General features: G+C 41.5%; 1 protein-coding gene across 1 annotated transcript in view; it reads right to left on the reverse strand.

Moving 5' to 3' along the window:
• The window catches only part of LOC149288399 (acyl-CoA-binding domain-containing protein 6-like), a 45,752-nt gene extending 39,295 nt beyond the window's left edge, over nt 1-6,457 (reverse strand). Inside the window, exons 1-3 of the mRNA XM_089491801.1 lie at nt 6,263-6,457; nt 5,173-5,237; nt 3,155-3,251 (exon numbers count right to left, since the gene is read on the reverse strand). Coding sequence (XP_089347927.1) covers nt 3,155-3,251; nt 5,173-5,237; nt 6,263-6,457 — 357 coding nt within the window. The remainder of the gene's footprint in view (nt 1-3,154; nt 3,252-5,172; nt 5,238-6,262) is intronic.
• Between the last annotated feature and the right edge of the window lie 9,078 nt (nt 6,458-15,535).

Genomic DNA, 15,535 nt, shown 5'->3' on the forward strand with positions numbered 1-15,535 from the left:
TTCCATCATGATTGTGCCCCAGTGTACAAAACAAGGTCCATAAAGGCATGGTTGCAAAAATTCTCTCCAAAATCTGGTGGTTCCCAGAAGAGTGGAAGCCGTTATAGCTGCAAAGGGGGACCAACTACATATTAATGTCTATGTATTTATAATGCAATGTCATAAAAGTCCCTGTTGGTGAAATGGTCAGGTATACCCTACCAGTAAAAATGCTATCCCCCCCCCCCAGATTTTTAGGGGTTCCTACGCCCATGGAGATGCGGCCGCCTTTTCAGCCCAGAACACCGACATAGCTCTTGTGGAGTGGGCCGTAATATGGGATGAGAGAACTTGCCCACGGTTCGAGTAAGCCAGTTGAATAGTTTCCGTAAGCCATCTGGATATGGTATGCTTGGAAGCCGCGTGACCCGATGACATACCAAAAAAATCACGAATAATTAATCGTTTTGCGAGAAGGAGTGGGGCGATCTATATAGATCCGTAGAGCTCTTCAGACATCAAATCTGCGCCACAGAGTTTCCTCTGGAGATGGCGGTGATGGAAAAAAAGATTAACGGCTAAATTGGACTTAGAGAGGACCTTGGGCAGAAATGAGGGCTTGAGATATAAGACAACCTTATCTTGATGAAAATGGAGAATTCGGAAGCTGAGGACAGAGCTGGTAGTTTGTCTACTCTTCTTGATGAGGTAATAACCACTAAAATGCCGTTTTAATTCATAAAAACTTGACTTCTTCCAGAGGTTTGAAGGGAACAGAATAAAGAACTTGGGAGAACCAAGGTAAAATCTCAGGAAGGAAAATGAGACTGTCTGGGGGATCGCTAAATAGTCACTGCTTTAAAGAAACGCCTGATGAGAACATGCAAGGCCAAATCTGACAGGAGAAAATGGCCGACACTTGTCCTTTTAGGGTTGAGACATTAAGACCTGCAGAGAATCCGTCTTTAATGATCTTAGGATCCAAGTGTCGCTTGTAGTTTGTTTTCATTTTGCAGACGACTTCCAACACTGTCAGAATTTTCTAGGCTTTTAGGATGTTTCCGAAAGTTTCTGTCCTGGCCTTGTCTGCGAAAATTCAGCGCCTTATAAGATGATTGAAAAGGCCTGGTGTTTTTATATGAGTACCTCCTATTCCATCTGGCCTTCTTATCCTGTGGAAGAGCTCTTTTTGTATCGGACATGCGTTTGATAAGTTCTTTCAATGGAGATCCAAACAGTTTGTTCCTTTCAAAGGGTAAATCACATAAGGCCGATTTAGAAGCTGTCCATGTTCGCAGCCATAAAGCTCTCCTGGCCACCGATGACAAACCCATATTTTGGGCTGAGAGCTTCAGTATCTCTTCAGGAGATTCCACCAGAAAACTATTAGAGAGCCTCAGATTCTTAAATAATTTAGATACTTCTGCATCGACTTCTTCTGACAGGCAGTCCTCTAATGCCTGTAACCCGATGCCTTGAGCTCTAGCCACTGAAGCACTGGAATCCTAAAAAATTGGAACATACACCTACAGGATGTCTCTGCCCTCTTATCCATAGAGTCTTTGAGACCAGCACTTCTCCAATAGGGAATGTGGTTCTTTAAGAAAGCTGAGCGATCTGTACATCAACCTTCGGGATATCCTCACATTTTTCTTCACCTTGAAGCTTAAACAACTGCTTAAAGCATTTGAAATAAAGGCTCTCTTGCCTGGATTGATCCATTCCCTATGCATGAGATCTTGGAGCTTAGGCATCTCTGGTAACAGCCTGCAGACCTCTTGGTAAAATTTCTGAAGTTCTTGTGGAGGAAAGATGTTTTAATCCTCAGAATGCTCACTAGAAGAGTCTGAATTAGTAGATCAGGAAACCTCTCCAGAAGAAAATCAGATGAAGGAGAGCAGCGTGATCTCCTATGTCTATGAGACTTATCTTTGGCTCCAAGGATTTAACAGACACTGTTTTAAACGTTACAAAGGTCTGTGCAAGGTTGTCTTAAAACCAACCCAAAAAGGACTGCATGTCTTCTATTTTCTTTAGCCAATAGCTAAGCTCAGCAAGGATTGCATACTTCTTTTTACAGCCGTCTAGCAAAGGGGTGGCACACTCGGCGCACTACATATGTTTGGAATTAAAAGCAGCATTTTTTAGGAGCAGGAAGTAGTGTTTTATCTTTTTCAGGTTTTTCTGGAGAAACCGGACCAGACATATTAATACTCCTTAATCTGTGTGGGGGAGCTGGTGCCACAAATATCCAGTACTGACAAGCCTCACTGCTGAGACTGGACCGCACAGTTAATATAGCTTTCGAATATCGCGCCCTGAAGAAGATCTGATCCGCGCCCATCAGCTCTTTTATGGAACGCAATGCCTCCCGGGCATGCGATCCACCACTGTGCGATGTTACTACCTCGCTCTGCTCACCACCCAGGGAGCAATCAGAGGAGGGATCCCCCTGGACACAACCCATGTGTCCCACCAGCCTGAACTCGTCCGTCCCTGACCAGGGATAAGGAAGAACTGACGGCATCCTCTTATGGGGTAAGGAGGGGGGGGAGGTTTAACCCTTTCTATTTCAGCTCCTTTTACCTAGGAAGAACAACACCCCCTGTACTGCCACTATATGACAGAAAAATAAAGTTTTAAGTTGGTTTTCCCAGAAGCATTGCATTCGTTAAGCAGAAAAAGATTGATAAATGTAAAGGGCCCTTAACTAGGGTTTGGGCACTGAATCACAAATGAAAGGCAAAGAAAAAAATTAGAAAGGTGAGATAGCTGTTGGGCTTAAAGTGCTTAATGGTGACGGAGGGGTATACAACTAGAAGACTAGAGACTCAGAGCAGTTCATATCGGTCATCAAATTGTAAGTTGGGGACACAGACAGAGCAAGGTTTTATTTTAAGCATACTAATGGAGGAAGGTAAAACTTCCCTGCCTTTCCTAATTACAATAATCTGTAACATCATGCAAAAAATGGGTTTAGGATAAACCTGCGAGTAGCATTATTAGTGCCTTACAGCCATTTAATAATGCTGCATCTGTAAGACAATGCTGTGATCAAAAATAATTTTTAAGATACCTGGCTTGTTAGGGGTCCTTAAAGACACTACTGTGGAATGGCAATCTACATATTCTACCTACAGGATATCATCATTACCTTGAAAATTTAGCTTCATACCTTTGGACTCCAGTCAGGATCCAGCTTTTTGACAGCGCCAATATATTCTTGCATAGCCTGCTGAGTGTTGTAATCTCCCAATGCTTTCCAGGCTTCCCTAGGAGAGAAAGATTGTATGGTTTGAATTGTAACTTTGCCTGCAAAGCTTAAATTAAGAGAGAGGGATCTTATTTAATTGAGTCACATGGCAACAGTGGTATGACTTCACAAAGCAGTATTAGCATTGTGTAATAAACATTATGTATCAGTATGAGAGCTCACGATGGGTGATTCACAATTTTTGTTCTCAATTCACAATTATCTAGTTATAAAGATCCATTGCGGCCAGTGGTTGGTTATGCTCGAAAACAGCCAACCCAGGATAAAGACAAAAAAGATTCCAAAATCATACATAAGATATGTTCCCGAAAAGGCTAAATGAACTCAGCAGCATAAAAGCCCTGTCTGAAGTCAACTCAGCAGGGCCTATGCAGGTTATTCACTAAACTATGGGTTTGTAGGTAGGCTGCAATGAGTTGCCATAAACCTATTCTGGGCAGTTTGGGTCTAGGTAATGCAGTCAAATTCGTGCAATTTCTTAAAAATCATCTCACGGGATTTAATGTGCACTATATATCTGGCCAAATTAGCACTTCTTACAGAAACTCAGTGGGATTGCCCAGCACAACATACAATGAAACCTGCAAGCTCCGGGTTCAGTAAATAAACCTCTGTGTTAATGTGGTGTTTACACTCTGAAGAGTTACACAGCAAGCTCTGCCTCACAAAAAAAAAAGTTTTATGAAGATTAAGGAGCTTTGAGAACTCTACCAATTATCCAGGAAATCCCCCTCCTCTTGATTTCCTGCCTTTAGCCAGCTTGTTTCCCCCTTTTTCTCTTCATTTCCCCTTTCCGTCTCTTTTTTTGTTCTATTCTTTCTTTTGTCCCTATCCCTTACTTGCACCTCACTTGCTGACATTTTTCTCCTCAGTTTTCTTTCCTTTTTGTCTTAACTTACATGCCTGCCTTATATGTTTTCCATCATCTAACTTCTATTCTACTCCATACACACAGTACTTACCGCATCCACCACTTCCCTCCTGTATGTTCCTTGTGGCCTGAAGCTCCCTCACAATCGAGTCCCATGACATGCGGCAATCGTCCTCCCTCACTGCCACTGAGTGCAGAGAAGTTAAGGAAATTCTGGGTGTGCAGCGTCACCGAGGATGATTGCCGCTTCATGGGACAGGTAAGAGGTATGGACCCGTCTGAATGCCGGGGCCCTGGAGTAATTGCTGCAGGGCCCCTCAGAATGCACCCTGCTATTAATTCTGCCCTGGTTATAACAGAGTAGCCAACAGAATATGTAGAGACAATGTTTGTGTATCATACATCTAAAAAGACTTGTGAAAACATCACAAATGGCAAACCAAGCGTGCTTTTGATACAATAAAGGCAGCGATACTGTGTAATTTATATGGGGATTGTGTAATCCGACCATAGATCAGATGTAACTATGCGTCATCGTATACGACTATCCTGACTTTCCTGTTCGTACCAGCTGGCCCCTGGCAACACCTGGCTAGGTTTATGAATTCACCTGAACACTCTGGAACTAATTCACTAAAGTGAGGTTTGGTCGGGCTATTTGCTCCTTCACTTCACATTATGAAGGTGCAATCCCAGTGACCTTCTGGCTCTGTATAATGTATAGATTTTTTTCAAAGCCCGCTTACCCACTGAATTATACATTATACAGGGGCAACTGGCCAAGTGTTGGCACTTTATAATGAATAGTAAACTCTCCTGAAAACTATTTTAGTGAATAAAACCCCAATGCACTTCTTTCTCTCTCAGCTCTATTGTAACGCATCGTAAGAAGGATGTGTTAAAGAGACAATGATATTTTAAATTACAGGGCCACTGTTTACCCCGGGTTTTTAAGAACTGCATTTAAAATATCAAAACTGGTGTTACAAAAGAAAAATATCATTGTACATGAATGAAAAAAAAATACATTTAAAACATGAGGTCTCACCATTTTTGCTTTCCTTCAAAGTCAAAAAATCCAGGTTTCGGAGTGGTGCATTTTCCTACTTTTACCTGCAAAATAAAGAAAAATGATACCAGAGCTGGAGCTAGTCAAACATAAAAATATCAAACTGCAAACAACCCTACAAAATACAGAGACACATAAACCAGAGGCATGTTTGCCAGAGCTTCACCTGGGTAAAAGTACATGGTTTTAAACCAAGGGTCAAATATCTGTCACATCAAAGAGCCTTCAGGCATTAAATATTAAATATTGTATTTCCATATGGTGTTAACATTTTATTGATCTGTAGACTCATTTATTCTGTTAAAATCATGCAGTTCCAATGACTAGTCTGTCATATTTTATACAGAAGTGTACTCTGAAATGGACAGCAGCTAATTATTACTGTGTGCAAAAGTAAAACTTAATGGAGCTTGAGGACAAAAAAAAAATTCTACTAAAGTAATAATAAGCAGGAAAAGCATCTCAACTAGGAAGGGCTGAGCTGGCCCTGTATAATGCATAATTCACTGCGAGGTGACTAAAGAAATCACACAAATTTAAATACGCATTATACAGGGCCACAAAACAAAGCAAGAATTCAGTGCATACATTAAAATAACACTTACGGCATAAATAATTGTGGATTCCGTCACACTATATGGCCATCTATTTCTTAGACCCAGACAACCCCAAGTTCGGAGAGTCATATTTCATTTTTCGCAGCTATATTACAAATATATTGGCTTCGGATTCAGGGGTTTGTGTGTAAACATTATTCCGGTGCAAAGTTTGAAAAGTGTTATCACCATAGAAACCAAAGATTCCATGGTCACCAGAACAGTTTTTAAAACAGAATTACTTTGTATCCATAATCCCAAAGTAGTGACAGAGTACTAAACATACACATCAATTTATAGTAATCAGTCTAAACGAACCCACAAAACCATAAACCGGCACATTCCGCCATACACACCAATTCTGTGCCACAACTCCCATTATCCTTAGCCAAATGCCACAGTATAAAACCGGAAGCAAGAAAATTATGTACAGAGTGTTTATAACACTCCCCTGCATGGCCATGATGGATTACCTGCTTGTACCTGGCATACAGGTAGAGAAGCTGCTCTCTGGTAGCCACATGCACCAGTTTCTCTACGTGCTCAGCCGCCTGCTCAAAGCGCCAGCGAAGCTCCTCTTCATCCGCGTCCTCCAAATAGAGGTCCTCACATCCCCCCGAGCAGGCCTCTCCAGAACTGAACTCCTCCAGAACCTCAAGGGAAGCCATAGCTGGGACTAACAAAGCACTCTGTGTGGCTACCTAAAGCTCTATGGCATGTGTTTATTATATGCTATCATGCGTTTATTACCGCCCGTGTTTTCTGTGACAACAGCCTCCAATTACATGTCCATCTCCCCCTTTCGTGCCTGTCACTAAAACTGTCTCTATGAACGGCAGTCTCTTCGATTCTCCTCAGTATATTAATGCTATCCGGCAATGTCTCCGGGGTTGCCCGCACAATCACCGTGTTAAATAATTGGGCTATGGGTTTTGTCCCCCGCTTGTGTTACAGAAACGACGCTCCCTTTACAACCCATTACAAGCAAGGTCCGCCAACAAACCTGCCGCGCGGGATGCAGGACGCAAGAGAAGAGTTCCGCCTCGGCAAAGGCAATCCGCACGAGTCCCATTACATAGACTTATCCCATTCACTACATACACAGCCGTCCGCAACGAGGGTGCCGGACAGGGAGATGGGCAAAAAAACCCAAAGTTTTGTTTTAAAACAATATATTTTTTATATCTAAAATATTTTTTCATATATTGTATGTACCGGTATGTATATATAAATATATATATATTGTATATACATATGTGTGTGTGTATATAATGTGTATGTGTGTGGGTATATATCTGTGTGTGTGTATATATAAATATATGTGTGTGTGCATATATATATATATATATATATATATATATATATAAATGTGTGTGTAAAAACTGCACAAGCAGTAGTGGGGGAGAAATGTCTACAGGACACTGGAGTCAAGCTATCAGACAGTTTCAAATCAGTGGTCATGCCATCAGACGCTTTTTCTTAAGATTAGCAAAAGGTGCCTTAGACCTGGAAATGTGATAATAATCATATAATGTTACAATTTTTAGTGGGTTTTGCAGAGTTCTCACACAAATATATCTCCCTGCAAAATTAGATACGTTTATTAAACAAATTAATTTGCTCATTTCTAGCAAATTACCTTTTATAACATTTCTGCATATATTACAAAATTCCACCGTTGGACCAACACATTTACACTGCACATATCTCACACACACACCCCTATATAATATCTTACAATATGGTGCATTTTTACTGTGGAAATTTAAAGATATAGCACCCCAAATAGCAGTGCAGTACTTGATAAATGTCATATTTCAACATTCTACATGGAATTAAAAAAAATTCCCCCATTGGACCAATACAGTTACACTGCAGATATCTCAAACACATGCCCCTCTATTATTTCTGAGAATATGGTGCATTTTTACTGTGGAAATTTAAAGCTATAGCGCCCCAAATATCATCCCAGTAGACAGCAACTGGCATTTTTCAGCATTCTACAGAGAGTTAAAAAAAAATTCCCCATTGGACCAATACAGTTACACTGCAGATATCTCAAACACATGCCCCTCTATTATTTCTGAGAATATGGTGCATTTTTACTGTGGAAATTTAAAGCTATAGCGCCCCAAATATCATCCCAGGAGACAGCAACTGGCATTTTTCAGCATTCTACAGAGAGTTAAAAAAAAAATCCCCATTGGACCAATACAGTTACACTGCAGATATCTCAAACACATGCCCCTCTATTATTTTTGAGAATATGGTGCATTTTTACTGTGGAAATTTAAAGCTATAGCGCCCCAAATATCATCCCAGTAGACAGCAACTGGCATTTTTCAGCATTCTACAGAGGGTTAAAAAAAATTCCCCCATTGGACCAATACAGTTACACTGCAGATATCTCAAACACAACCCCCTCTATTATTTCTGAGAATATGGTGCATTTTTACTGTGGAAATTTAAAGCTATAGCGCCCCAAATATCATCCCAGTAGACAGCAACTCGCATTTTTCAGCATTCTACAGAGGGTTAAAAAAAATTCCCCCATTGGACCAATATATTTACACTGCACATATCTCAAGCACACCCCCTTCTATTATTTCTGAGAATATGGTGCATTTTTACTGTGAAAATTTAAAGCTATAGCGCCCCAAATATTAGCCCAATACATAGCAAATAGGATTTTTTTTAAATCTACAGGGGTTAAAAAAAATTCCCCCATTGGACCAATAAAGTTACACTGTAGATTTCTCAAAGACATGCCCCTCTATTATTTCTGAGAATATGGTGCATTTTTACTGTGGAAATTTAAAGCTATAGCGCCCCAAATATCATCCCAGTAGACAGCAACTGGCATTTTTAAGCATTCTACAGAGGGTTAAAAAAAAATTCCCCATTGGACCAATACAGTTACACTGCAGATATCTCAAACACATGCCCCTCTATTATTTCTGAGAATATGGTGCATTTTTACTGTGGAAATTTAAAGCTATAGCGCCCCAAAAATCATCCCAGTAGACAGCAACTGGCATTTTTCAGCATTCTACAGAGGGTTAAAAAAAAATTCCCCATTGGACCAATACAGTTACACTGCAGATATCTCAAACACAACCCCCTCTATTATTTCTGAGAATATGGTGCATTTTTACTGTGGAAATTTAAAGCTATAGTGCCCCAAATATCATCCCAGGAGACAGCAACTGGCATTTTTCAGCATTCTACAGAGAGTTAAAAAAAAATTCCCCATTGGACCAATACAGTTACACTGCAGATATCTCAAACACATGCCCCTCTATTATTTCTGAGAATATGGTGCATTTTTACTGTGGAAATTTAAAGCTATAGTGCCCCAAATATCATCCCAGGAGACAGCAACTGGCATTTTTCAGCATTCTACAGAGGGTTAAAAAAAAATTCCCCATTGGACCAATACAGTTACACTGCACATATCTCAAACACAACCCCCTCTATTATTAAGATATCTGCAGTGTAACTGTATTGGTCCAATGGGGGAATTTTTTTTAACCCTCTGTAGATTGCTGAAAAATGCCAGTTGCTGTCTACTGGTATGATATTTGGGGCACTATAGCTTTAAATTTCCACAGTAAAAATGCACCATATTCTCAGAAATAATAGAGGGGGTTGTGTTTGAGATATGTGCAGTGTAACTGTATTGGTCCAATGGGGAATTTTTTTTTAACCCTCTGTAGAATGCTGAAAAATGCCAGTTGCTGTCTACTGGGATGATATTTGGGGCGCTATAGCTTTAAATTTCCACAGTAAAAATGCACCATACTCTCAGAAATAATAGAGGGGCATGTGTTTGATATATCTGCAGTGTAACTGTTTTGGTCCAATGGGGGAATTTTTTTTAACCCTCTGTAGAATGTTGAAAAATGCCAGTTGCTGTCTACTGGGATGATATTTGGGGCACTATAGCTTTAAATTTCCACAGTAAAAATGCACCATATTCTCAGAAATAATAGAGGGGCATGTGTTTGAGATATCTGCAGTGTACCTGTATTGGTCCAATGGGGAAATTTTTTTTAACCCTCTAGAATGCTGAAAAATGCCAGTTGCTGTCTACTGGGATGATATTTGGGGTGCTATAGCTTTAAATTTCCACAGTAAAAATGCACCATATTCTCAGAAATAATAGAGGGGCATGTGTTTGATATATCTGCAGTGTAACTGTATTGGTCCAATGGGGGAATTTTTTTTAACCCTCTGTAGAATGCTGAAAAATGCCAGTTGCTGTCTACTGGGATGATATTTGGGGCGCTATAGCTTTAAATTTCCACAGTAAAAATGCACCATATTCTCAGAAATAATAGAGGGGCATGTGTTTGAGATATGTGCAGTGTAACTGTATTGGTCCAATGGGGAATTTTTTTTTTAACCCTCTGTAGAATGCTGAAAAATGCCAGTTGCTGTCTACTGGGATGATATTTGGGGCGCTATAGCTTTAAATTTCCACAGTAAAAATGCACCATATTCTCAGAAATAATAGAGGGGGTTGTGTTTGAGATATGTGCAGTGTAACTGTGTTGGTCCAATGGGGAATTTTTTTTTTAACCCTCTGTAGAATGCTGAAAAATGCCAGTTGCTGTCTACTGGGATGATATTTGGGGCGCTATAGCTTTAAATTTCCACAGTAAAAATGCACCATACTCTCAGAAATAATAGAGGGGCATGTGTTTGAGATATCTGCAGTGTAACTGTATTGGTCCAATGGGGGAATTTTTTTTAACCCTCTGTAGAATGCTGAAAAATGCCAGTTGTCTACTGGGATGATATTTGGGGCGCTATAGCTTTAAATTTCCACAGTAAAAATGCACCATACTCTCAGAAATAATAGAGGGGGTTGTGTTTGAGATATCTGCAGTGTAACTGTATTGGTCCAATGGGGGAATTTTTTTTAACCCTCTGTAGAATGCTGAAAAATGCCAGTTGCTGTCTACTGGGATGATATTTGGGGCGCTATAGCTTTAAATTTCCACAGTAAAAATGCACCATACTCTCAGAAATAATAGAGGGGGTTGTGTTTAAGATATCTGCAGTGTAACTGTATTGGTCCAATGGGGGAATTTTTTTTAACCCTCTGTAGAATGCTGAAAAATGCCAGTTGCTGTCTACTGGCATGATATTTGGGGTGCTATAGCTTTAAATTTCCACAGTAAAAATGCACCATATTGTAAGATATTATATAGGGGTGTGTGTGTGAGATATGTGCAGTGTAAATGTGTTGGTCCAACGGTCGAATTTTGTAATAGATGCATTAATGTTATAAAAGGTAATTTGCTAGAAATGAGCGGATATTTACCTTTAATTTGTTTAATAAACGTATCTAATTTTGCAGGGAGAAATATTTGTGTGAGAACTCTGCAAAATCCACTAAAAATTGTAACATTATATGATTATTATCACATTTCCAGGTCTAAGGCACCTTTTGCTAATCTTAAGAAAAAGCGTCTGATGGCATGACCACTGATTTGAAACTGTCTGATAGCTTGACTCCAGTTACAGGACGTTAAGTGAAATGTCTACTTAAATTTGGTTAAATGCAAAAAATGAAGGTCAAGGAACAGAGGACAAACTATAATGATTATTAACTCTTATTGTACTGGAATAATATAAAATAGACCTATAAAATGAACAGGAGAGGAAACATAACTTAATTGTGTTGAAAAGTCATAGATAGGAGGAAGTGTCTCCCAGCAGAAGTGAGATCAAGGACTGGTTAAGCTTTGTGCCCCTACGTATATATATATATAAATATGGTGCTATTATGTATAGAGCTGTGTAATATATATATATATAAATATATAATACACAACTCTCTATATATAATATGCACCTATGTATAACTTTACACTCAATTTTGTGAGTGTAAAAATGAAGTACTAATAACTGGTGAGACAAATCACTTATCCATGCCTTGTTATTGATCCAATAACAATGTATTAGGTTAAAAACTGTTAAAAAAAATAAATAAAATATTGTAAAATCTGAGGAATTATCTTCTATTAATTCATCATCTATTGGCCATCTGCAGCATGTTTAGGTGAGCTTGTCGTATCACCGTCCACCTACTTATTCCACCGCATGTCATTCCTAGTGCAATAGCATTTTTTTTTGTACGCCTAGAACTGTTGAATGTTTTTACAGTTGTGTCATGATTGCTTTTGTTTTGTAAACTGTTAAATGTAAATGTGTGATTGATTGTCTCTGGTAACCTGGTTACATTTTTAATATGCACGAGTGTGGGCTGCTGATGGTTGTGTTCTTATGCATTATATGTAGATACTGGTTTTGAATAAACTCATCAGAGGTTCTCTGGGTAACTCTCCATGTCCAACTTTTATTACCTACACCTTCCTCAGATGTTGTTCCTGCTGTAATCTTCAATCTATTGTCTTCCCGGAACGGATTAAAGTTTTAATGTTTATACAATGATGTTTTGTGTTCATTTCGGCACTTTATAAATAAAGTATAATAATAATAATTTATTCTTAGTTGTTGATGCTGTGTTGTGTCACAGCACAATACTTCCACATGTACCAGTGTTTAGATGTTGAGTTGTAGTGATTTATCATTGACCATACGCATGTTATGCCTGTATAGTATATGTACGTAGTATTACGTCGCACAGAATCTGCTAATGATCTCTAATGGAGTTGCAATGTAATCAGGGGTAGGCATCTTTGGTTATGGTGAACATTTACTGGGGTCTATGGTGGACAATTTAATGATGTTCTATGGAGCTTAACAAACTTTGCCACGGACACTGGTGTCCTTGTACAGACACTTTGCCTATCCCTAAATGTAACAGGAGGATGCAGAATATTTCTGGTATGAATGTATTATTGCTTTTTTTTGTCAAGATTAAGTGAGTTACTGTGAGAATGGTGGGGTGCATTGTCCATGTTTTTCAAAATGCAGAATTTTTATGCAGAACTGACCAGCACCGGTAACGTGCTGCAATGCAATGTGTGAAATGTTTAAACTCATGGAAGGTAACCAATTATTCAGCTGGTTCATACATCCCACATACAGCAGGTGAGAACGTTACATTGCTATTCAGCACTATGTGAAAATGATATGGGTCCTGAAAATGTGATCAACATGGCCACCCAACTCCATTCTATTACAGCTTGGTGGTCTGTGCACAGTGCTTTTCATTGTGCCGATAGTATTACAGTACTTTGGGCCTGCAGTGGTGATGACAGTGCATCATTTGTACAATGAGCAAAACAACACATAACAGCATGCCTGCCACAGCATACTACCTATCCCAAGGATGAATTAAAGGAGATCAAGCAATGAAAGGGTACTTGCACCAACACTGGGCACAGTGGTCTCCCAAAGTATTCAGTTGGGTCAGTGGCGGAACTACAGGGGTCGCAACTGTGACGAGCTGTCCCTGTAGGGGGCCCACCTCTTGTTCTTGTCTCCCCCTGCCAGTTCAAAATTGTTTAGAAAAGGCCCTACTGACCTGGACCTGGCTTTTTCTGACAATTTTGAATTGTCATGGGGGGACAGCAACACAGCGGGGTCATGTTACATTCATGGACCGAAAGCTACAGGAGAGGTAAGGGGGTGCGAGTAGGAGGGAGGGGGAATGTATTTTTGTATGTGGGTGAGCATGATTGTCTATGTATAAGTGTATGTGAGTGTCACGTCTGCAATACGGCAGAGGATCCTCGCTGCAGAAATTGGAAAGGCGCCTCCTAGCGGAGATGGAGAGCCCAGCAACGGAACACCGAAGTGTATAGCGGACACAGGAGCGTAGCGTAGTACAAAATAATCAGGAACAAAATAATAAATAAAATAATAAATACAGGGGTCAGGCAGAAGAGTAGTCGGGGTCACAAGCAGAGGTCAGGGCAGGCAGCAAACATCAAAGGTCAAAAACTAGCCGGAGTCAGAACCAAAAATAAGCAAGTAAAGGAACGCTAGTGAAGGCTATAAGGCACTATCACAGGCAAAGGTGAAGTGCTTACTGAGGGTTTAAATATCCCTCTCAATATCAGGATCCTCCTACCCACCTAATTAGCGGGAGGAGGAAAAAAGATAAATGTCGCTTTAAGAAGCGACATAAATATTCATGAGTTAGCGCGCGCCCCGTCAGGATCCATTGATCAGTGACAGTCCTGCGGCGATTCTCCCTGTTCGGTCTCGGTGCCGGCTTGTAATGCTGAGCGCCGGAAATCTTCCGGCACTCAGCATTGCAAGCCGGCATCGAGACCGAACAGGAAGACTCGCCGCAGAGGAGGAAGAGAGGGGCGCCGAGTGGGTACTGACAGCTTGGTAAGCGAAAACCACTCGGCGCCTCTTTCTCTCTCTTTCGCTTTAAAAAAAAAAAAAAAAAAAAAAAAAAAGGGCTTCAAAAGTGCCGCCTGGAGCGGTTGCCCCACTCGGCTCCATTGTCGGGCAGGCCCTGAGAGGGAGTGTGTGTTATAATGAGTGTGTTTGTGTGTTAGCATTAGTAAGTGTGTGTCAGCATCTGTTAGTTTGTGTAAGTGTGTTTACACGTGTGTGCCAGAATGTATGTTGGGGGGGAGCCAATCAGTGGCGTCAGCAGGGGGGGGCCAGAGGGGGCCATGGCCCCCCCTACATCATGCTGTGCTCCCCGGTGTGCCCCCCCAATTGAAACGCTTTTTTTTTTTTTTTTTAATAGACCCGGAGAAGAGAGAGTGAGAGGCGCCGAGCGGTTGCTGAGGAATAAGTTCTCAGCAACCGTTCGGCGCCTCTCACTCTTCTCCGCGACCGCGAGGCCTCTGCCTTGTTCGCAGTGCCGGCATTTCAAGCCGAGCGCCGGTATATGTCGTCATATCCGGCGCCCAGCAGTGAAGCCGGCAGAACCAGGGATACAGAGACCTCGCGATCTCACCGCTGGACAAGCCCAAGGTAAGTGAACTTCAAAGCGGGGGGTTAGAAAGTTAGGAGGGGTTAGAGAGTCAGAAGAGGTAGATAGGAAGTGAGGAGGGGTAGATAGGGATAGATTGGGAGGGAGAGGGGGGTAGATGGGATAGATTGGGAGGTAGAGGGGGTAGATGGGATAGATAGGGAGGGAGATGGGGGTAGATGGGATACATTGGGAGGGAGATGGGGTAGATGGGATAGATGGGGAGGGAGATGGGGGTAGATGGGATAGATGGGGAGGGAGATGGGGGTAGATGGGATAGATTGGGAGGGAGAGGGAGTAGATGGGATATATTGGGAGGGAGAAGGAGTAGATGGGTTAGATAGGGAGGGAGAGGGGGTAGATGGGATACATTGGGAGGGAGAGGGGGGTACATAGGATAGATTGGGAGGGAGAGGGAGTACATAGGATAGATAGGGAGGCAGATGTGGTAGATAGGGAGGCAGATGTGGTAGATAGGGAGGGAGAGGGGGTAGATAGGATAGATTGGGAGGGAGAGAGGGTAGATAGGATAGATTAGGAGGGAGAGGTCTTTATGGGACAAAAATGGCGTACGTTCAGCTGTTTGGGAACAAAGTTGACACAATGTGTAATTTGGGTGCTGGTCAGGTTCTATGTGGGCAATATGGACGCAGGGCCGGACTGGCCCACCGGGATACCGGGAAATTTCCCGGTGGGCCGGCAGGTCCGTGGGCTGGGCGGCCGGCAGACTAACCCTGAAGACAGCCGCTGAGCGGCTGCAAATGGCATTGAAGGCCTCCCTCGGCGCCAGGGCTGGGCAGGGGGGCAATTGTCCCCCAGGCTGCCCGAAATC

The sequence above is a fragment of the Sceloporus occidentalis genome, unplaced genomic scaffold (genome assembly GCF_023333645.1).
Source record: "Sceloporus occidentalis isolate IW3139 unplaced genomic scaffold, rSceOcc1.0.p SCAF_51, whole genome shotgun sequence".
In the NCBI taxonomy this organism is placed as follows: Eukaryota; Metazoa; Chordata; class Lepidosauria; order Squamata; family Phrynosomatidae; genus Sceloporus; species Sceloporus occidentalis.